Source organism: Nematostella vectensis, chromosome 6, assembly GCF_932526225.1.
Source record: "Nematostella vectensis chromosome 6, jaNemVect1.1, whole genome shotgun sequence".
Lineage (NCBI taxonomy): Eukaryota > Metazoa > Cnidaria > Anthozoa > Actiniaria > Edwardsiidae > Nematostella > Nematostella vectensis.
In genome coordinates, this window is record NC_064039.1 from 14,071,607 (window position 1) to 14,097,392 (window position 25,786).

The following is a 25,786-nucleotide window of genomic DNA, read 5'->3' on the forward strand; positions in this document are numbered from 1 at the left end:
AAGGGGCGTAGAGGCGCCAGGAGTAATGCAACTGGTGCTGGTGCTATTTGAAAGGGGCGTAAAGGGGCTAGGAGTAATGCTGACTGATGCTGGTGCTATTTTAAAGGGGCGTAGAGGGGCTAGGAGTAATGCTGACTGATGCTGGTGCTATTTGAAAGGGGCGTAGAGGGGCCAGGAGTAATGCAACTGATGCTGGTGCTATTTTAAAGGGGCGTAGAGGGGCTAGGAGTAATGCTGACTGATGCTGGTGCTATTTGAAAGGGGCGTAAAGGGGCTAGGAGTAATGCTAACTGGTGCTGGTGCTATTTGAAAGGGGCGTAGAGGGGCCAGGAGTAATGCAACTGATGCTGGTGCTATTTGAAAGGGGCGTAGAGGGGCTAGGAGTAATGCTGACTGATGCTGGTGCTATTTGAAAGGGGCGTAGAGGGGCCAGGAGTAATGCTAACTGATGCTGGTGCTATTTGAAAGGGGCGTAGAGGGGCCAGGAGTAATGCTAACTGGTGCTGGTGCTATTTGAAAGGGGCGTAGAGGGGCTAGGAGTAATGCTGACTGATGCTGGTGCTATTTGAAAGGGGCGTAGAGGGGCCAGGAGTAATGCTAACTGATGCTGGTGCTATTTGAAAGGGGCGTAGAGGGGCTAGGAGTAATGCTAACTGGTGCTGGTGCTATTTGAAAGGGGCGTAGAGGGGCTAGGAGTAATGCTGACTGATGCTGGTGCTATTTGAAAGGGGCGTAGAGGGGCTAGGAGTAATGCTGACTGATGCTGATGCTATTTGAAAGGGGCGTAGAGGGGCTAGGAGTAATGCTGACTGATGCTTGTGCTATTTGAAAGGGGCGTAGAGGGGCCAGGAGTAATGCTGACTGATGCTGGTGCTATTTGAAAGGGGCGTAGAGGGGCCAGGAGTAATGCTGACTGATGCTGGTGCTATTTGAAAGGGGCGTAGAGGGGCCAGGAGTAATGCTGACTGATGCTGGTGCTATTTGAAAGGGGCGTAGAGGGGCCAGGAGTAATGCTGACTGATGCTGGTGCTATTTGAAAGGGGCGTAGAGGGGCCAGGAGTAATGCTGACTGATGCTGGTGCTATTTGAAAGGGGCGTAGAGGGGCCAGGAGTAATGCTAACTGGTGCTGGTGCTATTTGAAAGGGGCGTAGAGGGGCTAGGAGTAATGCTGACTGATGCTTGCGCCCCTAGATCCCCTAAAACTACCTGTATCATTCAACACAAAAAAAGCTGTTAAATGTTGGCGCCGCTTATAGGCAGTGCCTGAATCTATATATTACGAGGCTTAGCGGTGCCAGGTGTAAAACTGATTGATACTGGCCCTCCCAGCACGCCACCTCTCCGAAAGGCGCTGACTAATCAAAATGCACTAAATGCAATTTTTTCAAAGCTTAAAGCAGTATACCGACAAATTTGATTTAAATTCCCTTTTAAATTGAAAAAATTATAATCATCACAGTATTGAATAATTGTTCAACAGAACTACCTCAGTATGTTAGTAGGTGGTAATCATATTATGTGTTTGATTTTGTTTCTCATTGCCCCCCCCCCCCCCCCTCCTAAAAAAAAACAGAAAAAGAACGATTATTTTTGCCATTACAAAAGTATCAATTGTGTTTACCCTTCTCTGGGATTTTTCACATAAAAGTCATGGATATAGTATCAAAAAAATAAAGATTCCTGAATAGCTGTTTACAAATTCTAAATTGTGTAGTTCCCCAGGGTCTTTTTTCTGTTTATGACGAAATCAGCATAACAACTGCGGAAAACTCACTCTCTAAAGTATAATGACCTCAGATGGAGAGACGTGAGTAAGTTAGAGCTAGAACAAGGGCTGCGAAGTGCAAATAAAGTAAAGGTATGAAGATACCTCAAAAGTCTAGAAAGCAGTTCCCGTGGGCTCCTGTATCTTTTCTACTTGGGCTAATTAAGGCTTGACTATGGGCTTATACGCGGATATCTAAGCATTATTCAGAAATACAAGACTCCGATAACCTACAACAACCAAATTTGGAAAGGTGAATAACCATAGGAGAAAATATGATCTGCACAGTCTGTTGCCATGGAAGCAGCAAATGTGCATATATTTGCATATCAATTAGCCAAAAACGAAAATGGGGAAACTTATATAGTGCAATTTGGTGTTCTAAGCACATATATTTATTCATAGTCAAAAGCCCCATAATAAATAGCCTTTGTATCTGGTCCATCGAGCCCGTAACCATGACAACGGTTACCGTGGTAACAAAAAATTCTATATTTCGCTGAAATTAATGACTGGACCAGGTGCAAATTGTTTTAAGTTACCCCGATCTATCACTATGCCAAGCTTTATTGTCATATCATGTATACTTCGCGAGATATTCAAGAAAATCATTTGGTTCCGCGTACCAACTCATCATGATCAAAAAGGGCAAATAATAAACATTAAAAAGGCTAGAAAGTGAAGTCCATGGATTTCTTATTCTTTTGTAAGACTCTTCTTCTGTTCGAGGGAAAAGGCGACTTACTACAGTACCAGAAGTTCGACACCTCTCCACTTTGCGCTTTTGCTGCACGGGCACATTGCACTGATTTGTAGATATAAATGCACTATATTACCAAGGAAGGATGAAAGTTTAAATATGCTGAAATAATTCAAGGTAGGGCGTGGTATCTCCAAGATATGACGTCACCCTACTTAATCTAACCATTACCATACATTAACCTACCTAGAGATCACAAGCTCGACCCCCGGGACATAGCGGGGAAAGTAACATTTATGTGGTGTGAAATGTGCGTTACTTTCCCGGCTACCGGGGACTGTGACGCTGTTAAAACCCCCGATACATGGCCCCGGTGTTTTCCGATGACGACCCACCATAGAAAGCCATACCTTCCTTTGAGCTGCCATGTTCAGTGAACTAAAATTCGGCGGGAAAAAGCGTATGCATACTACACCCACTTTTGGGCCCTCTCTAGTTTTTTCAGCACAGGCTACCCGAAATTGAAGATACTATCGTTTTCCAATTGCGTGGTGATTTTAAACAATTTTCACATGAGCGTTTTTGAGAAAATGAAGATGTTGATTTTAGAGGTTTAATTTATACAATAATAACCCGTAATATTTAGACGACCACAACTTTGTCCAAGGAGGTAAATTCAACAACCGACGAGTATTTTGCTTGATACCTATATTCAAAGAAATTCTTTTGATGCCAAAACCGATTGAAAAATTTTTAGATCGCGAGATTTCTTTCTTAGAACGTTGATAATGCCTCGCCATCTTAGAGAGCTACCACTTCATTCGGCGCTGCAACAGTAAAAATGCGTCTAATTTCCAATTCCCACGTACAATGTTTTTCTAGATCGCTGACCGAATGTTTTGATGGTTAGTTAGCATGCTATGTAAATTGAGGAGTCATTGAAAACCTCCTTCATATATTTTTATCGTAACTAAACGACGCATAATTCCAGCTCCTTTCCCCCGATCTCTATGTTTTGGTCGTTTTCTATTAGCTATTGTCTAAATTGCGAAATGGAATGTGATCACACTCCGCATGGTTGGTTTCCGAATCTTTTCCGACAAATGCAAACAGGGTTATGGTAAGGGTGCTGATATGTTTTTCAAGAAAAAATAACCGTAATAAAACTCTAGACATTAAAAACACAAGAAGAAGTCATGTTGTAAGTTTTTATTTAATTTAATGCAATATAATTCTACATAATGTTTTGCATTCTAAGCAACACATAATGTAGAATTTTTTTAAATAGCTATTCAGGAATTTTCTTTTTTCTTTGATTCTTTATAGATGCTATATCCACACGGCTTTTACGTGAAAATTTCAAGAAAAAGGAGAAAATTGTTTTCTATCCCTTCTACACTTTCTTTGATATTTTTTTTAAGTCCTTGCAAAAATAATCGGGTTTCTTTCTTTTTGGGGGACAATGAAAGACGAAATCAAAAATAAAATATGATTACCCTCTATGTTTAGGGGACTACACTCTTTTTTTATAAGAATTTTCCGTTGAGGCTGGCCCGTTCTTATTTTTGGGACATTTCAAGGCTGAATATATTCTTAACGATGTTCTTAAATTTTATTGTATATAAAGAATATAATACCCATATGATTTATAAGGAAGAGAATTACACTAATGATCAATAGCAATAATAAGGTTGTTACTATGAGCACAAATTGATTCTGCATTTTAGAACGCATCAGGACTAAAAAAAGGAAATTTTTTCTGCTATCTGAGCCTCGGTATGTTCTTGATATTTGGTGAAAACTCAGGCTGGACGTTCTTATAAAAAAAGGTTCTTATAAAAAAAAGAGTGTAGCCGGGATCTTTAAGACGAAGATGAAGACGAAGGCAAGACTGGTATTTCCAATTCTTTAATTGTTCACAGTCGCAACCACACAATATAACAACAAAACAACAGAACTAAGGTCGCTATATTTATACGCTAGGACCAGACAGCAATCCATGTGGATGTCCCACATGAAAGGAGATAAATAGGGAGAATTGGATACATTCGGCAAAACGAACCAATCAGCCAAAAGCGCAAGGGCGTGGGAAATCACAGAGTTGGTCTCTCGTCCCTGCGTATTTACAAAAGAATCAATGAAGTCAAGGTAACTCTAAGATAGAATAATGATTAAGTTTTAAAACTGAACTGCGCATGCTCAAAGGGCCTGTCACTACAAGATTTTCCTTAAAATGAGATAGCGATAAAAATAAATGGTGTCTAAACCAAGGAGTGAAAATGGCATGTGGTTTCGAAGAAAATTCAAAAGATTAGCTTGCCAAATATGTGTCCGAAACGCAAAAGGTCATCGAAGCACAAGTAACTCAAGCTCTGTCAATGAGTATTTTGAACCGGCTCATTGACCGTTAATAGAGAGAACATACGCAGTTGTTACTTTATGCAAGTATTCTTCCATAAAAATGTAATAGATTCAATCCAACGTGACGTACAGTAGTACTTGTAGCTGTCTATTATTTACACGTTTAAGATTTATAACACATTTGGGGCCACTTTTGCGCTGTTCGGTGAAATTTAGAATTCCCTATATCACTCCCACTAAATAAAGAAGGAATTTCTGTTTAACAATTATCCATTATTGATTTGATGATTAAAAAGCTTTTAAATTTAAAAAGGAGTTCAAAGCGAATTTGTCGGTTTACTGCTTTAAGCTCTGACCAAAATCTAAAAAGTTGAGTTGTGAAGTAAAGATTAGAATTGGAAAGGTCTGATTTACCTGCTTATTGTGGTCAATAAAAATTAAAAACATTGTTTTCTGCGATAGTCACCGCTGCGCCCAGTTTAAACAGCATCTAAATCAGTCATCATTACTACTGGCACCGCTACGCCCCGTGTAACCGGAGTAAGCATCACTCAGCATTACTCCTGTAACCGCTACGGCCCGTGTTAACAGCGCAAGCATCACTCATCATTACTCCTGTAACCGCTACGGCCCGTGTTAACAGCGCAAGCATCACTCATCATTACTACTGGCACCGCTACGGCCCGTGTTAACAGCGCAAGCATCACTCATCATTACTACTGGCACCACTACGGCCCGTGTACCACACGCATTGTTGATATGACGTAAATATTTTCAGCGTGTTTAACCCATTTAGCCTCGTAGTGGAGCACTTCTAACATCCCCTCTTGGGGTTCTAACATACCCTTCTGGGGTTGTTTTACTATCGTACACTTCCCGCTTCTAATCGTTGACATCAAAACCCATTATCACTGACACCACACGCAACTAATCGTTGACATGTAAAAACTGTACAGGCTCGTAATAAAGCACTCCTGCTCTTGGTGTAACATCATCGTCGCTCTCGTGTCTGGTCGAGTTGTTGATCTCGCAAGTCTTGTCTCTTGTGACATAGTTTAGTGATTGACACCTGCGATCCAGCATGCAGAACATAACGCAATCTTCCACCGTGACATCTTGCTCTATGGCGACAGCGTGACGTGGTAACGCGTAGTTGTCGTGACCAGATGGTGATATGTACTGGGACATCAAGATGCTTTCATCGTATGGTGTCTTAAGAGCTGAAACAAGAGTGGAAAAAACAAGACATTTAAAAAGATTCTGACTTTGATGGTAAACCAATCGAGGAATATTGGGGGGCACAGCCACGCCCCTACTGGTCATTTTCTTATAATATTTTAACATATTGGGGGAGGGGGCACGTGACCCCAGTGCCCCACCCCTGCTACGGCCCTGGATAGTAAACCAATCGATGAGATGTTGTAGCTATGAGTACCTCTAGTGCAGTATCTTGCCTCCACAGCAAACTTCAGCGCTTTAAGTCTGTACACGTAGAATCGATGGCAACGGCGGACAAAGATTTGAGTCTGATAACGGCAGCAATCGCCGTCCCAGTGAAAACACACTGTCCGCTGTAACACGCCATCGCGGGCGCTGGGATGAGGTTCCGTCATCCATCCGGTGGCCTTGGTGTTGCAGCGATGGGTAGGTACGCACGACTCGGCGAGCTAATGGTGGGGTGGAAGAAATATGAATTACTTTCCTCTTAGGAAAAAATAAAGCAGAACTCAAAGAATCGTAGCTAGAGGGTGCACAGGGGGCCCGAGCACTTAACCCTCACCTCGACCGCTAAAACGTATGTAGAATACGAATATTTAGAATAAAACAAAACTCGCAGGCTTGTAACTAGATGGGCACAGGGACTGTCACAGGCTCGTTGCTAGAGAGGGCATATGGTGCCCGTTTTACACGCAGAATATCTCTTTTTTTTCTTGTTACTTTGTGAACAAGCGTAACAAGGTAGGAATCTTATTTGTTTATCAGGGCCGTAGCCAGCATGAGGCAAGTGAGACGCACACCTCGTCGGTAAAATTTTGATTCTGGCTACTGGCCTGTAATCATCAGGGCAAAAGTAACATAAACAGCAGTAGTGGTAGACTAAGTAGACCAGGCACACTAAGGTACACGTAACAAGCGTACTAAGGTTCTATGTAACACACAGACTAGGCACACTAGTGGCGTGGGTAACATGGACAACGGTAACAAGCGTACTAAGGTTCTAGATAACACACAGACTAGGCACACTAGTGGCGTGGGTAACATGAACAACAGTAACAAGCGAACTAAGGTTCTATGTAACACACAGACTAGGTACACTAGTGGCGTGGGTAACATGAACATTGGTAACAAGCGTACTAAGGTTCTAGATAACACAGACTAGGCACACTAGTGGTGTGGGTAACATGAACAACGGTAACAAGCGTACTAAGGTTCTAGATAACACACAGACTAGGCACACTAGTGGCTAGGGTAATATGAACAACGGTAACAATCGTACTAAGGTTCTAGATAACACACAGACTAGGCACACTAGTGGCGTGGCTATCATGAACAACGGTAACAAGCGTACTAAGGTTCTATGTAACACACAGACTATGCACACTAGTGGCGTGGGTAACATGAAAAACAGTAACAAGCGTACTATGATTCTAGATAACACACAGACTAGGCACACTGGTGGCATGGGTAACATAAACGACGGTAACAAGCGTACTATGATTCTAGATAACACACAGACTAGGCACACTAGTGGTGTGGGTAACATGAACAACGGTAACAAGCGTACTAAGGTTCTAGATAACACACAGACTAGGCACACTAGTGGCTAGGGTAACATGAACAACGGTAACAATCGTACTAAGGTTCTAGATAACACACAGACTAGGCACACTAGTGGCGTGGCTATCATGAACAACGGTAACAAGCGTACTAAGGTTCTATGTAACACACAGACTATGCACACTAGTGGCGTGGGTAACATGAAAAACAGTAACAAGCGTACTATGATTCTAGATAACACACAGACTAGGCACACTGGTGGCATGGGTAACATGAACGACGGTAACAAGCGTACTATGATTCTAGATAACACACAGACTAGGCACACTAGTGGCGTGGATAACATTAACAACGGTAACAAGCGTACTAAGGTTCTAGATTACACACAGACTAGGCACACTAGTGGCGTGGGTAACATGAACAACGGTAACAAGCGTACTAAGGTTCTATATAACACACAGACTAGGCACACTAGTGGCGTGGGTAACATGAACGACGGTAACAAGCGTACTAAGGTTCTAGATTACACACAGACTAGGCACACTAGTGGCGTGGGTAACAGGAACAACGGTAACAAGCGTACTAAGGTTCTAGATAACACACAGACTAGGCACACTAGTGGCATGGGAAACATTAACAACGGTAACAAGCGTACGAAGGTCCTAGATAACAAACAGACTAGGCACACTAGTGGCGTGGGTAACATTAACAACGGTAACAAGCGTACTTAGTCCTAGATAACACACAGACTAGGCACACTGGTGGCGTGGGTAACATTAACAACGGTAACAAGCGTACTAAGGTTCTAGATAACACACAGACTAGGCACACTAGTGGCATGGGTAACAGGAACAACGGTAACAAGCGTACTAAGGTTCTAGATTACACACAGACTAGGCACACTAGTGGCGTGGGTAACAGGAACAACGGTAACAAGCGTACTAAGGTTCTAGATTACACACAGACTAGGCACACTAGTGGCGTGGGTAACATGAACAACGGTAACAAGCGTACTAAGGTTCTATATAACACACAGACTAGGCACACTAGTGGCGTGGGTAACATGAACGACGGTAACAAGCGTACTAAGGTTCTAGATTACACACAGACTAGGCACACTAGTGGCGTGGGTAACAGGAACAACGGTAACAAGCGTACTAAGGTTCTAGATAACACACAGACTAGGCACACTAGTGGCATGGGAAACATTAACAACGGTAACAAGCGTACGAAGGTCCTAGATAACAAACAGACTAGGCACACTAGTGGCGTGGGTAACATTAACAACGGTAACAAGCGTACTTAGTCCTAGATAACACACAGACTAGGCACACTGGTGGCGTGGGTAACATTAACAACGGTAACAAGCGTACTAAGGTTCTAGATAACACACAGACTAGGCACACTAGTGGCATGGGTAACAGGAACAACGGTAACAAGCGTACTAAGGTTCTAGATTACACACAGACTAGGCACACTAGTGGCGTGGGTAACAGGAACAACGGTAACAAGCGTACTAAGGTTCTAGATAACACACAGACTAGGCACACTAGTGGCGTGGGTAACATTAACAACGGTAACAAGCGTACTTAGTCCTAGATAACACACAGACTAGGCACACTGGTGGCGTGGGTAACATGAACAACGGTAACAAGCGTACTAAGGTTCTAGATAACACACAGACTAGGCACACTAGTGGCATGGGTAACATGAACGACGGTAACAAGCGTACTATGATTCTAGATAACACACAGACTAGGCACACTAGTGGCGTGGGTAACATTAACAACGGTAACAAGCGTACTAAGGTTCTAGATTACACACAGACTAGGCACACTAGTGGCGTGGGTAACATGAACAACGGTAACAAGCGTACTAAGGTTCTATATAACACACAGACTAGGCACACTAGTGGCGTGGGTAACATGAACGACGGTAACAAGCGTACTAAGGTTCTAGATTACACACAGACTAGGCACACTAGTGGCGTGGGTAACAGGAACAACGGTAACAAGCGTACTAAGGTTCTAGATAACACACAGACTAGGCACACTAGTGGCATGGGAAACATTAACAACGGTAACAAGCGTACGAAGGTCCTAGATAACACACAGACTAGGCACACTAGTGGCGTGGGTAACATTAACAACGGTAACAAGCGTACTTAGTCCTAGATAACACACAGACTAGGCACACTGGTGGCGTGGGTAACATTAACAACGGTAACAAGCGTACTAAGGTTCTAGATAACACACAGACTAGGCACACTAGTGGCATGGGTAACAGGAACAACGGTAACAAGCGTACTTAGTCCTAGATAACACACAGACTAGGCACACTAGTGGCATGGGAAACATTAACAACGGTAACAAGCGTACTAAGGTTCTAGATAACACACAGACTAGGCACACTAGTGGCGTGGGTAACATGAACAACGGTAACAAGCGTACTAAGGTTCTATGTAACACACAGACTAGGCACACTAGTGGCGTGGGTAACATGAACAACGGTAACAAGCGTACTAAGGTTCTAGATAACACAGACAAGGCACACTAGTGGCGTGGGTAACGTTAACAACAGTAACAAGCGTACTAAGGTTCCAGATAACACACAGACTAGGCACACTGGTGGCGTGGGTAACATGAACAACGGTAACAAGCGTACTAAGGTTCTAGATAACACACAGACTAGGCACACTAGTGGCGTGGGTAACATGAACAACGGTAACAAGCGTACTAAGGTTCTATGTAACACACAGACTAGGCACACTGGTGGCGTGGGTAACATGAACAACGGTAACAAGCGTACTAAGGTTCTAGATAACACACAGACTAGGCACACTAGTGGCGTGGGTAACATGAACAACGGTAACAAGCGTACTAAGGTTCTAGATAACACACAGACTAGGCAGTCGTGTGGGTAACATGAACAACGGTAACAAGCGTACTAAGGTTCTATGTAACACAGACTAGGCACACTAGTGGCGTGGGTAACATGAACAACGGTAACAAGCGTGCTCAGGTTCTATGTAACACACAGACTAGGCACACTAGTGGCGTGGGTAACATGAAAAACGGTAACAAGCGTTCTTAGTCCTAGATAACACACAGACTAGGCACACTAGTGGCGTGGGTAACATAAACAACGGTAACAAGCGTACTAAGGTTCTATGCAACACACAGACTAGGCACACTAGTGGCGTGGGTAACATGAAAAACGGTAACAAGCGTACTAAGGTTCTAGATAACACACAGACTAGGCACACTAGTGGCGTGGGTAACATTAACAACGGTAACAAGCGTACTAAGGTCCTAGATAGCACACGGACTAGGCACACTATTGGCGTGGGTAACATGAACGACGGTAACAAGCGTACTAAGGTCCTAGATAACACACAGACTAGGAACACTAGTGGCGTGGCTAACATGAACGACGGTAACAAGCGTACTAAGGTTCTAGATAACACACTGACTAGGCACACTAGTGGCTCGGGTAACATGAACAACGGTAACAAGCGTACTAAGGTTCTAGATAACACATACTAGGCACACTAGTGGCGTGGGTAACATGAACAACGGTAACAAGCGTACTAAGGTTCTAGATAACACACAGACTAGGAACACTAGTGGCTCGGGTAACATGAACAACGGTAACAAGCGTACTAAGGTTCTAGATAACACACAGACTAGGCACACTAGTGACGTGGGTAACATGAACGACGGTAACAAGCGTACGAAGGTTCTAGATAACACACAGACTAGGCACACTAGTGGCGTGGGTAACATGAACAACGGTAACAAGCGTACTAAGGTTCTAGATAACACACAGACTAGGCACACTAGTGGCGTGGGTAACATGAACGACGGTAACAAGCGTACTAAGGTTCTAGATAACACATACTAGGCACACTAGTGGCGTGGGTAACATGAACAACGGTAACAAGCGTACTAAGGTTCTAGATAACACACAGACTAGGAACACTAGTGGCTCGGGTAACATGAACAACGGTAACAAGCGTACTAAGGTTCTAGATAACACACAGACTAGGCACACTAGTGACGTGGGTAACATGAACGACGGTAACAAGCGTACGAAGGTTCTAGATAACACACAGACTAGGCACACTAGTGGCGTGGGTAACATGAACAACGGTAACAAGCGTACTAAGGTTCTAGATAACACACAGACTAGGCACACTAGTGGCGTGGGTAACATGAACGACGGTAACAAGCGTACGAAGGTCCTAGATAACACACAGACTAGGCACACTAGTGGCGTGGGTAACATTAACAACGGTAACAAGCGTACTAAGGTCCTAGATAACACACAGACTAGGCACACTAATGGCGTGGCTAACATGAACGACGGTAACAAGCGTACTAAGGTTCTATATAACACACAGACTAGGCACACTAGTGGCTCGGGTAACATGAACAACGGTAACAAGCGTACTAAGGTTCTAGATAACACACAGACTAGGCACACTAGTGGCGTGGGTAACATGAACAACGGTAACAAGCGTTCTTAGGTTCTAGTAACAAGAAAAAAAAAACAGGTATGCTGCGGGTAAAATGGGCATGGTGTAAGAGAGGGGGGGGGGGGGGGGGGTAGGGGTGCAGGATGGCACGAGCACTCGACCCTCACCTCGACCGCAAAAACATGGATAATTTCTTCATTTCAATTAAAATATCAAAAAAAGACACTGCCTAAAGTGAAGCCAGCGTTTATCCTTCAAATTAACTAAGTGTCAAAGTGTCAAAAAGATACCATTTCGGAAAATGGAAAAGAACAGATATCATTTTTGAAATTGTACCTGCATGGGTGCTGACTCCGCTTCGTATCGCCGCCATACCGTCTCATTGATATCACCGTCGTTGCTATAGCTCCCTGTGACTTTATATGTGGCAGCTCGTGTGGGATGATTTTTGGTCTGGTGATCTCGACACATCATGAGGTGACCTGTATTGTAGGGAAAAATATAAACCAGAGAATAGCTCTATGTTTTTTTGCAGGAACGTGTGGATTTTACCATTTTGTCATATAGAGCGTTGTCTTTTGAAGTTTGCTCAAAATTCGAATAAATCACCCATTTTGCAGCGGAGTAAATAGAACGCATGTGACATGCCAGGGCTTTTTATTTATCTATTCCTTTTTTCATTTATTCTTTTTTTTCTACTTGTTTGTTTGTTTATTTATGTAATCATTTATTTATTTGTTTAGCGGTAAGCAATGGCTCTTTCTCTCAGCCAATCAGCGACGTGAATATTGTTTATTTTTTTGGCGTGCATTCAGGGGAAATAACAGTCAACACTTACTGAGATGGTTAACAGGAAACTGGTACAAGTCAGAGCCGTGTTTGTTGGACACGATGCACTCCAATGTCAAGTCCCCATACGCCACCCCCTCCAAGGCTGGTGTCCGAAAATGACGACTAGAACCGTTTTGGTAAACTTTGCCATTAAGTACCCAGGCTACATCTGGCACAGGGTACCCAAACGCCTCGGGGCATGTAAAGTTTGCAAAAGTAGCTTCAATGTCGTAGATTTCAGGAACTTCCGGTGTTGGGGGTTTGTTGAGGATCACAGCTGTTGACGAGAAAGAAGAATTATTTGTTTTACCCGTAGAGCACACCCTTCGCACTATTCCAATAGGCCATTCGAGCTAAAAGCTCGCGTGCGCATTTCAATAGAAGCCTTTCACTATTCTATCCACAAAGTTACCTTACTCTCGAAAGGTAACTCCTGCAAATATGCACAGCGCACGCACATACACACACACGTACTTATGCTCTGTACCTTTGCTCTCGGAGTAGACACCTTTGCGTACGCACCTTTGCTCTCGGAGTAGACACCTTTGCGTACGCACCTTTGCTCTCGGAGTAGACACCTTTGCGTACGCACCTTTGCTCTCGGAGTAGACACCTTTGCGTACGCACCTTTGCTCTCGGAGTAGACACCTTTGCGTACGCACCTTTGCTCTCGGAGTAGACACCTTTGCGTACGCACCTTTGCTCTCGGAGTAGACACCTTTGCGTACGCACCTTTGCACTCGGAGTAGACACCTTTGCGTACGCACCTTTGCTCTCGGAGTAGACACCTTTGCGTACGCACCTTTGCTCTCGGAGTAGACACCTTTGCGTACGCACCTTTGCTCTCGGAGTAGACACCTTTGCGTACGCACCTTTGCTCTCGGAGTACACCTCCACCTCACACAGGGTGAGTATCACACTAGCTACCACCAGGTGCACGTTCACATAGCGTCCTGATCTCCTCGGCTTGCAGTAGATGGATAGCTTCTGCAGTGTTGCCATGGAGAACATGTCTCCACAGCGAGGGTTGGTGTTGCCGTTATCGGTCAGAGAGTCACCTGGGGGAAGACATCAACCCTGGCTCAGGAAGACGAGTAATTTCTAAACAGTTCGCAAAATATGTAATGCGCGCTAAAGGTCACAATTATTTATGAGTAAATATTATAGGATTACAAGAAATGAGCCGTAACTTTGTAAATGTGATTTTCATATATTATCTTTACCGTAGCAGTGACTTTCTCAGACAACCTAATTTTTCAGTGAAATGGCCTTCTTGACACATCCTGTTGATGTCTTTATGTGATGAGTCATCATCTAATGAATTTTCAGCGATCAACTTCATCAGGACATAGAACATTTCTATTAATTCTTTATATAGAAAATACCTTACAAAGAAATTGTTACGTGGGAAGAAATAATAAAAAATCCTAATTCTCGATAGATTGGAAAGAAAACGTTATGAAAACCCAGTTCTCATTCAATGACAGGGTCCGTAGATGGAAATTAATGCAAACGGATAAGCATCATTCCAATGAGCACTATTTTTTTTCTCGCCCTTTGGGAGTTTCGTACCACTTCCAGGGGCCCAATAAGGCCTATATAAGACATTTTCTCCTGTAGTTTTAGTAATGTCTCATACATTTATTGTATTTTTGGCTGCTGGAAGGGGGGGACTGGTCCCCTGCTACGCCCCTGCTTTTCTATAGAATTTTGCCCGAGCGAATGCCAATTCCAGAGGAGCTAGTTTAATGTGTGAGAATCGCCTAGATCACGTGATCTAAGCGGCCAATCAGTATCGTTTCAGCGACTTTTAATAGTATACATTTATAAAAATTCATACAGAACTCCTAGCAATGTTCAGCGTAAATCAGTGTAGTAGTAGTATAGTAGTAGTGCACCACTCACCAACTCTGACTTCAACGTTGTTTAGTCTATCCTGATCTCCTAAACGATTCACCAGGAACACTTCCGAGACTGGTTGAGTAGTGGCCAGGTCCACGCGCCACCAGGGATTTGGCTGATCCTGTGTATGCGTGCAGCTTCCTCTAAAATATTCCCCGTCAGTGTTCCCATCAACAGCTCGTGAAGCATCACCAGAATTATCAGTAGTGGACTGGGCAGTAGATTTGCTCAATGCTAGATTCGCTAGAATAAGATAAAAGTCCCCGTCAGTGTTCCCATCAACCGCTTGTGAAGCATAGCCGGCACCATAAAGAGAAATCTGGGTCATAGGTTTTTTCAACGCAAGATTCACTAGAAATTAAAACAAAATATAATAGCATATTTTTAGATAAGATTTCTGCATATTTGCATATATGCATTATGGTTTATAGCGGAGCTCTTACGCGGCCCGAAGCGCCCCCTAGAGGGACACCACACCTAAGATAAAAAAATAAGAGTATAAAAAAGTGAAGGGGGGGGGGGGGGGGCAACAAGATAGTCACATGGTGTGTGACGTCATCGAGAACCAAAATATTCTTAACTCATCAAAAACAAAAGTATTCACATCTCATCACCTCGTCCCCAGGGTATTCTGGGTAATTTTCAGTATCTGACGCTATATTGCAAATTACCCAGGGGACGAGGTTGCACATCGCAAATAGAAACATCTTTAGACAATCAAACTTGGTAGGGGCCATTCAGAGGCACCATAAGTTTGATGATGAAGAGGCTGCAATACAAACACCCTGAAAGAGACTCGTTCCTGAATGTCCACGATGAGAGAGCATTAACTGTAGGGTTCCATTAAACCATAGCATTGCAGATGTGTTTGTCATGTCGACAAGTTGAAAAGCGATGCATAGTGGTCCCATCTCCTCTCCTACCCTCTCCTACCCCCTCCTCCCTCCCCCTTCCACCCCATAGATGAAATCTTTTTCAACTGTTGATTAAGTTTGGTCATCCTCACATGTACTCTAGTACAGGGTTGATCAGCAGGAGGTAAGACCAAGTACTAGTCAAATGCGAAGTGGAGAAGGGAAAATTGGGAGCCGTTGGATGCTAAGGGGAGGAGGGAAAATGGAGATACCTAGTAAAAAAAAGGTTCGCATTTGAGACGTGTTTCAAAGTGAATGAGTGGATGGCCAATACACCTTACCCCTACACGTCTACGTAAGGTTGCTTAGGGAAGTGGATGGTGTGGTGTGTTCCAATCAATTGACTAGTACTTGGTCTTACCTCCTGATGATAAACCATGTACTAGAATACATGTGAGGCTGCTTAACCTATCAAAGAGCTTTATGAAATATCCTATTACTTATTTACTGTCATTTATCACATATTTACGGAATGTTTTTACCTTTTGTTGTTTTCTCATTAAATTGTAACTCACTTCTTTCTCCACCAGCATGTACACCTTACCCCTTATCAGCCTTTTTGTTTTCCGGTCTCTCCCCTACACCCTTCTTAAATCTTCCCATTCACCCAATACGCCATGGTAAGAACACCTGCATCCCGAATCCTCCTTATAGTCAAACTCCACTTTCTATAGTATTATCCCCATAATTACCCTCCCGTACTCACACCTACCACCAACTTCTACCCGTATCACAACCATTATCCCCCTTTTATGTTCCCCTTCTTCCCAGGTGCCATTGCACGAATACCCGCTATTAACCAAAAACTTGAGGGTTAGAGACATAAAAGTTCCTGCAACTGTCATTAAAATGGCAGACAAACATCGATCGTATGTTTTCGCACCAGACAGAGGAACAAAAAGGAGGAAAACAAAGTACCTTTGTAAGTCCAAGCCTAAGACTACTGGGAAAAATAACAAGCAAGCAGATCAACATTCAAAGACAGAACCAGAACCAGAGCATTGCGACAATCAAGTAGTTAGCAAAGCAGCCAAAAGAACAGCTGAAAAACGTCTAATGTAGTCACAAGAAGTGGACGTAAAAGTAAACCTCCCAAGTTTTTCATGTATGAGCAATAGCCATAAGAACGTTGTTTGTTAGTTCTAAGACATTGAACTGATCAATCTGTATATCCTAGGAAGGACATCATCTTTAGAAAGGGAGATGTTATTTTATCAATAGTTACGTGACTAGAGCACATTCTTAAGCCATTACTGTAATCGTATGATGTCTGCTGAGTAAACACGTTGTGGTCTAATATGCCTCATTCGTAGAGAGACGAAGACGAAGACATAACAACAATCACCCGCGAGAGGTCTTAAGTTTGGCCATAACCTCGCATATCATAAGATTGCTGTATGCCCAAGGAATAAAGAATAAGGCATAGGGACCTCGACGAAGCTCAACAACCCTACCTCCCTCCCTAGGGATTTTGGTTACCTGTCGGGTTCCGGTTCACCATGACCTCGCATATATCAAGTTTGTTATTCACTCCAGGGATGTAGAGTACGACATAGCGACCTCGCAGACCCGGTCTGCAGTAGATGGGCTTGCTGATAGGTCCCGTGGTTATCTTACTCCCACACATAGGGTTCCCTGTTCCGTTATTCACCAGGCTGTCTCCTGATATGACATGAGATTGTTGATTTTAAATGGATAAACTAAAATGTACAGGGCCGCGCAACAAAAAGGAGTGACTGGACCTAGGATGGCACTATGGATGTAGATGGTAAAGAATGTCTTCTATTTTAAAAAGATTCTACAAAAAAAACACCTACATTTTGTTTACCTGACTAGCGGGTACAAATGGTTAGCATGTTTGCGAGGGGAGGGGGGGGCTGGGAAAAACTGGTCTTACCAGCTGTGATTCTTATCAGTATAAAAGGAATTTCACTGATTTACTATTCATTATATTTCTTGAATTCCCACCAGTTATACTGGCGCGAAAGGCACAGCAGAGCTAGCTCCAAATCAAGTACCCCCTTGAGTGTATTGTTAGTAAGCATTGTAAGCACTATAAATTGAGGGTGGTCACTGCCAGAGGGTTTATGATGCTCATCTAAAACTAAATCAACAATTATAAAAAACAACAATGATGATGTTCACCTATGACTAAATCAACACGTACCAACTCTGACTTCCAGTCCTGCCAGTCTTTCTGGGCAACAATCTCCCCTTGATATGATAAACACTTCGTCCACCACGTGGGTCCGTCCGAGGTCCACCCGCCACCACCCTCCGTGGGTAGGGTCTGGGGAGGTCCCAAAGCACCAGATGGTAGACCCAGTGAAAAAATTCGACATGTTAACCCCATCCACAGCGAGGTGAGGAGGTGCTCTGCCTTCCCATATATTCAAGGATGCAGTGGGCTGGCGAAGAGCTAGGTTCCCTGTATTTTCATAAAAAGAAAATAGCAAAAACGGGGCATTTAGATATTTTAAAACACGAAACCCGAATCCGGCACAGTCTCCTATTCCCCCAACAATCGTTAAACCATGTGGACAGTAATAGGAAAAAAGAAAGACTAGAATATTATTATTATCATGACATCATGTTAAAGCAAAAAAATAAAGCCGTTAAGGAAAAGTTCATTTATCATCCCGAGGGGGAGAGGCGTGGCGATTTTGATAAAAGTAAGGGATTAAATTAGGTGCCCCCCCCCACCCCAAGATAGATAGATATTTTATTGGAACTTTGTAAATGGTTTACAACATGACATGATTATAAGGTAGTCTAATTTATAATTCATTTTAAAGTCTGTATATGTTCATAGCCTATTTGTTATTATTGTGTTTGCTATCATTGAAAAGACTTATGCTTCCCAATATTTTCGGTCCCCCCCCCGGTCTCTCCTGGAAACCTAAGAAAGAAGGAGTAAAGGAAGGAACGGCAATAACAATGTCAAAGAAAAGCGAGTAAGAGATTAGCTGAAGCTGGTCAGAAGGTGGAGGGGTAGGAATTCGCTGAAAACATTAATCCGGAAAAAGTGTAGGTACCCAAATTTTTCAAAGGTGCCACTAAATCCAGGTTGTCAACCTGATAAAGGTTGATGCTATAAATGAGGCAGAAAAAAGAAAAAGGCTTTTCGTTTTTCTCCTTGCGAGAAAAGCGCAGCACGAGAAAGAAGAGAAAGAGAGAGAGGAGAACAGCATATTAGATATGAGCGAGGATGTTGATAACAAAGAATGAGCAGCGACATATAGCATCAAGACGTTTTGTTAATATTTTGAATATGGAAGATAACCTCTTTATAAATATTATATAGTGAAAACCATATGACAGGTTTCCATTGCATAGGTAAAATGTGGCTTAATACGTATTCTTAACTCCTGGATTGTGCATGCCAAATAACTGCCCCCAAACCAAGACTGATTTGGCACTTGGTCAAATTATATAGAAGAGACAACACGCAAGGAAATCAGTGCCCCCCCTTTTTCAAACATTTCAATCCATACACTTTCGACCCAACCCCCATATAGATCTCGGAAATTTCTGAACATTTCCCTAATTGTAAGATGCCCTGACAATCAAAGTAATAATTTGGATTCAGTTTGCTATTCAAATTGGACACCTCATTTGCAATATATTTTGGGGGAATGGGTGGTGGATAAGATTCGGCTCCGCGGCCTTTAAAAAAGAAAATTTCTGTGCTCACCGAGACGAATGAAACCGTTTAATATAGACTATTTCGGAGACATGAATTGCTGAATGTCTGAGCTCTGAACACTTTTCCACTAAATGATGTAAGACTCACCTGCATTTGCTGTCCAAATAGCCGTCACTATGGCAACGAAGAGAATGGCGAAAATCACCTATAACCGAATCAAATAGCTTAAAAAAACCCGTTTGAAGGGGGATTCTGGCAATATCACGAAGTGCACTCATTTTTAAAAAATGAGGTCCCGGACAGCTTACACAGTCGGCTAAAATTGACAATATATATTTTTTCGTTTAGGCATAGAAGAAATTCTAGAAAGTTTATTTATTTGATTATCAGACTAAAAATGCGTACAGTACGATAACCAGTTTAGTAGCAGTAATAGTTCCACTCAGCATTAGTTTTTATCTTTTTGCCTTAAATATTGTAGATTTGAACAATCCAAAACTACCTAAATAAAACAAAACTATTAACCTTTCCTAAGATATAAATCCAGCTTATTTCATCTAATGGTTTGTTCAGAAAGTATCGTTATTTCGAAGCGATTTTTGAGTCTAGGTGCTTTAGGCATCCTAGACTCTATGTCAGCGTCCGCGTTCTGCCTGCGTGAACATAGTGCCTAGTCTACTGCGTCCGAGTATAGGGACGCCTAGGCAATGATATAGATTTTACCCACAAATCTTTATGGGCATAAAGCGTGTGTGAGAGCACGATTTTGTCTATTGCTATCTTTTAAGAGAGCGCGACTGCGTTTGTAAGAACTAGTGATTGTTTTGAACAGTTGAAGAGCGTGTGACTGAGTTTGAAGCTGTTTGTGTCTGCCATTCCCAAATGACACAACGACGGCACTATTAGGACAAGTTCAAACGCGCATTCACTTGATTAACGTTTATTCTCTTCACAAAGTTCAATCATTCAACATTTCACCGAGTCGAGATACGTGCAGCGAAAGGCGAAAGCGGCGCCAAAATACATCTGCAAGGTACTGAACTTCCATCGTCTGCGCGATTACACATCCTCTTTACTAAAGACTCCAGGGGGAAGCGACGAGCCTGCTCACATTAGCAAGAGATGATTAGGCGTCAACGGGTCATCTGACACTCCAGTTAGCGGGCGTCGGTTCATTATAGCCTCAACTCCCGCAAAGAGGGTATCCAAACCCTCGTCATCTAGTACTTGCTGCTTTAGCAAGGCAGCAAGGAACTTCCAAACCGTTCATATATTCCTTTCCCATACACCTCCCATGTGCGAGGCGGCTGGGGGGTTGTTAATCCAGCGCACATCTCGTTGCAGCAGAAATTCATGAATCGCCTTCTGATTCCACTCTGCTATGGCTTCCTTCAACTCTCTTTCGGCACCGGTAAAGTTTGTTCCCTTATCCGACCTGATCTCTTCAGGTGCATCTCTCCGGGCGATAAACCGTCGCAACGCGTTGATGAACGACGCTGAATCCATACTATGTACAACTTCAAGATGGATTGCCCGCGTTGTCAAGCAAGTGAACAGGACTCCGTACCGTTTCACCTCACTTCTCGCCCGCTTAACCATAAACGGGCCGAAGCAGTCAATCCCGACACACGAGAACGGAGGTTTGTCTGGAGTGACTCTATCTTCCGGCAGGTCCGCCATCCGTTGCTGACATGGGGGCTGCTGCCTTCGCCTGCAACTAAAGCAGGACTTGAGCACGCGTAGCACCGTCACTCTCCCCTTGATGATCCAGAACCGCTGCCGTATCAGCCCAAGAACATGCTCTCGCCCACTGTGCCCGGATACATCATGATAGTGCTTTACAATGAGATCGACCAGGTGATGGTGCCTTGGAAGAATGACCAAAAACTTGAGCTAATCATCTAAAGGAGCGCATCTCAAGCGACCTCCTACTCGAAGCAAACCGTCTGTCATGACAGGATCCAGATCACTTACCGAACTGGATATCTTCACGGACCTCTTCTTCGTGTCTTGCACACCGCCACCAGTCTTGTTCTCCTTATCCAGGGCGGTTATCTCCTCCAGAAAATGCCACCTCTGAACAAACTGAATCACACTGCGCTCTGCATTTCTCATCTCTTCTAGGGTGATGATGCCTGTCTGGGGCATCCGTGCCGCTTCGTTGCCGTGCTTTCGGCGTACCCTTGCCAAAAGCCAAGACTTGTACCTCAGCAACCACGCCACACCCTTCTTCACGCCGTTCCACGATGAGTATCGGCGTAAGAGCTCATCCAGTCCCGGTGCTTCCTCGGCGGATGTGGCATTAACCTGTGCCTCTCGCCTAACCTCCGGGCCATCATCCTCCAGATCTTTCAAGCCTTCAGGAAACTTGGGCCATGTATCTTCGTCTTGCCACAAGAAACCAGGCCCTGTTAGCCATCGATCAATTCTCAAGATCTCTCTGGCGGACAGGCCACGTGACGCATCATCAGCAGGGTTGAGAGATGTGACCACGTCTTTCCACTGATCGCGACGCGATCCATCGTGAATCACCGCGAGCCTATTTGCCACAAAGGTGTGAAATCGCCTTCCGTCATTAAATATATACCGTAGGACCGGGGTACTGTCCGTCCAAAAGAACGACTCTTCGACATCAATGCTCAGCTCTCGTCGGTACATCTTGTCCAACTTAACAGCAACTGTCGCTGCCGACAGCTCCAGGCGGGGTATGGTCATCTTCTTCACCGGAGCCATGTGAGACTAATCACGATGGAGCAGTGGATCTTTCCCTCCGCATTAGTCAGTCTCAGGTAGGTCAATACACCGTACCCAACTTCAGATGCGTCAGCGAAATGATGCAACTGAGAATTAACAACCTCGCCGAAATCTGGCGGTTTATAACAATGTTCCACACTAAGCCCATTCAGCTCCTTCAATAACGCTAGCCACTTGTTCCGTCGTTCAAGGTATTCTGCAGGTATGTCTTCATCCCATCTGTAACCATCTCTGAACAGATCCTGCATCAAGTTCTTTGCAGGTAGAACAAATGGAGACGCAAACCCAAGCGGGTCGTAGACAGATGATATAACGCTCAATAGCCCTCTGCGCGTGGTCGGTTTCTCCTTGCCCTTGGTGCTAATCGATAGCTTGTCCGCTTTTGAGTCCCAGCGAACTCCTAAGGCTCTATCAGTGGGAAGTTCGTCTGCGTTCGTCTGCGTCTAAATCCTTCACATTCTTCGCTCGTTTCTCTGTAGGATTACTCGCAAGAACGTCCCGACTGTTGCTCATCCATTTCGTTAGACGGAATCCTCCCTTTGCCAGCAGCTGGGTTAGCTGGTCGGTAAGCCCAAAGGCCTTGTCTACGCTGCTCACCGACTTGAGACAATCATCCACACAGAAATTGTTGCGAACAGTCTCTACCGTCTCCGCGTCGATATCCTTCTCGCCTTCTCGTTACCTGCTGCCGTTTGCAGGAGTGTGTAGCTCGCGACACTCGGCGACCATATCCCTCTGAACAAATGCGACGTCATCTGGTAGTCCTCCGGGGACCGCTGGATGTCGTTCTCAGGAAACCACAAAAAACGGAGCGCGTCTTGGTCATCTGGTGGCACCTTGACTCGATGAAACATCGCTTCAATGTCAGACGTCAGAGCAACCGGCTCCTCTCTAAACCTCATAAGGACTCCTACTAACTTGTTTGTTAGAGCAGGACCGCGTAATGCCTTCTCATTCAGGGATGTGTCGCGATACTTGGCCGCACAGTCGAACACCAAGCGTGGTTAGCACCTCTGGTAGTTCCACCATGATCTCCCCTTCCAGATCAGTGATCTCCAGGCTGATCCTTCTTGCATTAACACTGTCCCTCCTTTCAATGGTAGACAGGGTGATCTTTACTGGTTTTCCTTCAACCTCAAGGTCGTGCATTAGCTTCTCGCTACACCATGTTGAGGTGGACCCGCTATCTAGAAGCGCGTAGGTAGAAACGAGTTTCCTTCCAGCTCTCGTTTTCACTTTCACCGGGACGACGGGCATAGCTCTGTTCTCTTGCCCGGCCCCATTTGGCTTAACTCCCGCGATGCCAGCAAATACGCTCTGCGAGCCCTAGGGTTTACTAGGAACAGCATCTCTTGGCTCCCTTTGCAGAGGCGGTGCTTGCCCTTGCGTGGTAAGCTGACATAAGGCTTTGTGAAGGCATTCCAAGTGTTAACGACTCAGTTGGAAATTGGGTTTTGAAAACTCTGTTGGCCAGTGACATACTCCGGCGAAGTGCGTCGACGAGTAACAGTTCTCACAGAGCTTCCTCTGCCGCACGAAGGCTAACTTCTCTCTACTTGACTTTGCTTTAAAATCCGCACAGTCCTCTACCTTGTGACCTTTATTGCACATGAAACATTTCAGCCTTGACGCGCCAGCATTCTCAGTCCTCGAGACATTGCTGTGAGGTCCGCCTTCACCAGGCACAGGACCACTCGCCCCCACACTGAAATTGTGTGTTCGTTGCGCTCCCAGGCTCTTCTTCTTGTCCTTGTTATCGTTGTCGAATTAGCCTCCGAACACTGGATCGTTCTTTTCATTTGCAACGGCCTTCACTTACTTCCGAACGTCTGCGATGTTAGGGTCTCTTCCTGCTTGGCGGATCTCTTGTACTCTAGCCAGTCATTTAGACTTCACATATCCAGGCAGGCGGGCCATTATCTGAAGAAGCCTGGACTCAGTGTTGACCTGTGTCAGACGTCCTGCTACTTTCAAGCCCCTTTCGCAGCTCTCGAGATCATCTACGAGCTCATTCAGCGATTCTCTGTCGCTTTCCTTGATAACTGGACCCTCTGCGACTTTCCTGATCAGTGCGTTTGCCACAACATTCGCGTCACCAAATCTTTCTTTCAAAAGTTAACTGGCTTTCCGGTAGCCTTCATCCGGCTTCATCATCATGCAGCATGCGACAACGTCTCGCGCCTTCCCGGTGCACAACTGCGACAGGAGCTGTAAACGATCACTCGCACTGTCAGCGCAGCTCTTCACGTTGACTTCGAATGACCTCACGAATGGAAAATAGTTCAAGGGGTTACCATCAAACGCCATTATCTCGGGACGTGGTAGCCTCTGTGTCTTTAGCTGCCGCTCCACTTGGTCCTGAACCTTGACAAGTGACTCCAACACCTCTACTGACGAAAACACATTTCGAGCTGGCGACTGGCACCTGAGCTCAGGCGCCTCACTGTTAAGCGAGGTGCTCTACATTGGTTTTTGCGCACTGTCACTTTCGTAGACGGGTACCCTATGGTCGTTTTCCATGGGGACTGGGTCGAGGCTCCTGCTGAACGTCACTCCGCGATGACCTTCACTGTCACATTTGATTGGGCTTATTGTTAGTGGGTGTCTGCGGTTTATCTCTGAGAAAGTGTTTAACTCTTTCAACGAAATCTTCATATTCCTTATAAATCAGCTCTTGCGCTTTAGCCTTAGCAAGGCGAGTTTGTAATTGAAGCTGCAGTTCCTGTTGCTAAATGTTAAGCTTTCGTTGTGCGATGGCTAATTGCTCCGACAGACTAGACGCCTCCACCTCCAGTGTTGCTCTCTTGGCGCTAAGGATGACGATGAACGACGACTACGCCGACTAACTTGACTCACAGAGTCCGATGGTTGAATTTCTGTTTCCCGCTCTTCAGCACTTGCGATCCAGTTCAGTTTTTTTCTCTTCGAAAACAATAAACTCCTTGTAGGTCTTCTGATAATATTTGGACGCTTCTTTCTTTCTCCTGGTTCGTCTAGGACTTCCCAATAAACATCGCATGCTTTCTCGAATGTATCAATAGATTCTTTAGCTTCCTGAAGTTTCTTCTTTACTTCCTCTATATTTCCATTTTCTGTTGCCAAACGTCTCACATCATTCATTTTCTTGGTTAGCGCCGATAGAAATCCGGTTCTTGACGCTTTAATCTTCTCGGTCTCGGCCCGAATGATTTCGGCAACACTTCGCGACAACTTCGCGCTCGGTACACTTCGGGATAATTTCTTCATCTAGAAGGTTACTCAAGGTCACCTTGTGCAAAACAGCTTTCTCTCAATAAATCTTCACAAACAGCAAGAATTTGAACTGGATGTGGCTGCCATTCCCAAATGACACCACGACGGCACTATTAGGACAAGTTCAAACGCGCATTCACTTGATAAACGTTTATTCTCTTCACAAAGTTCAACATTTCACCGAGTCGAGATACTTACTTAACCTCTTCATCCCCGGTGGGACATAAGGCCGCTACAAAACGCTTCCACTTTCGCCGATCTCGCGCCATGTACTGAGCTTCTGCGAGTGTTAGCTGGTGTTTCGATAACTCAGACAGGATGGTTCTTCTCCATGTGGTTTTGGGTCTACCGGGCTTTCTCCTTCCTGGTGGTGTCCACCTTAAAGCAACCTTTGAAATGCGTCGC

General features: G+C 44.4%; 2 protein-coding genes across 8 annotated transcripts in view; both read right to left on the reverse strand.

The window, feature by feature from the left end:
* The window catches only part of LOC5506716, a 133,963-nt gene that overhangs the window by 100,413 nt on the left and 7,764 nt on the right, over positions 1-25,786 (reverse strand). The window contains exons 4-8 of one of the 6 annotated variants that reach the window (XM_048729528.1): positions 19,523-19,580; positions 17,897-18,157; positions 17,209-17,391; positions 14,819-15,058; positions 13,786-13,971 (exon numbers count right to left, since the gene is read on the reverse strand). The exons of the other annotated variants lie outside the window; for them this stretch is intronic. Of the exons in view, the coding sequence (XP_048585485.1) occupies positions 13,786-13,971; positions 14,819-15,058; positions 17,209-17,391; positions 17,897-18,157; positions 19,523-19,580 (928 nt within the window). The remainder of the gene's footprint in view (positions 1-13,785; positions 13,972-14,818; positions 15,059-17,208; positions 17,392-17,896; positions 18,158-19,522; positions 19,581-25,786) is intronic. 6 annotated transcript variants of the gene reach the window in all.
* The window catches only part of LOC5506705, a 38,153-nt gene continuing 16,725 nt past the window's right edge, over positions 4,359-25,786 (reverse strand). The window contains exons 8-10 of one of the 2 annotated variants that reach the window (XM_048729533.1): positions 12,419-12,564; positions 6,263-6,494; positions 4,359-6,047 (exon numbers count right to left, since the gene is read on the reverse strand). In XM_048729533.1, the coding sequence (XP_048585490.1) occupies positions 5,755-6,047; positions 6,263-6,494; positions 12,419-12,564 (671 nt within the window). In that variant the 3' untranslated portion in view covers positions 4,359-5,754. The remainder of the gene's footprint in view (positions 6,048-6,262; positions 6,495-12,418; positions 12,565-25,786) is intronic. The other variant, XM_048729532.1, reaches the window with a different exon arrangement.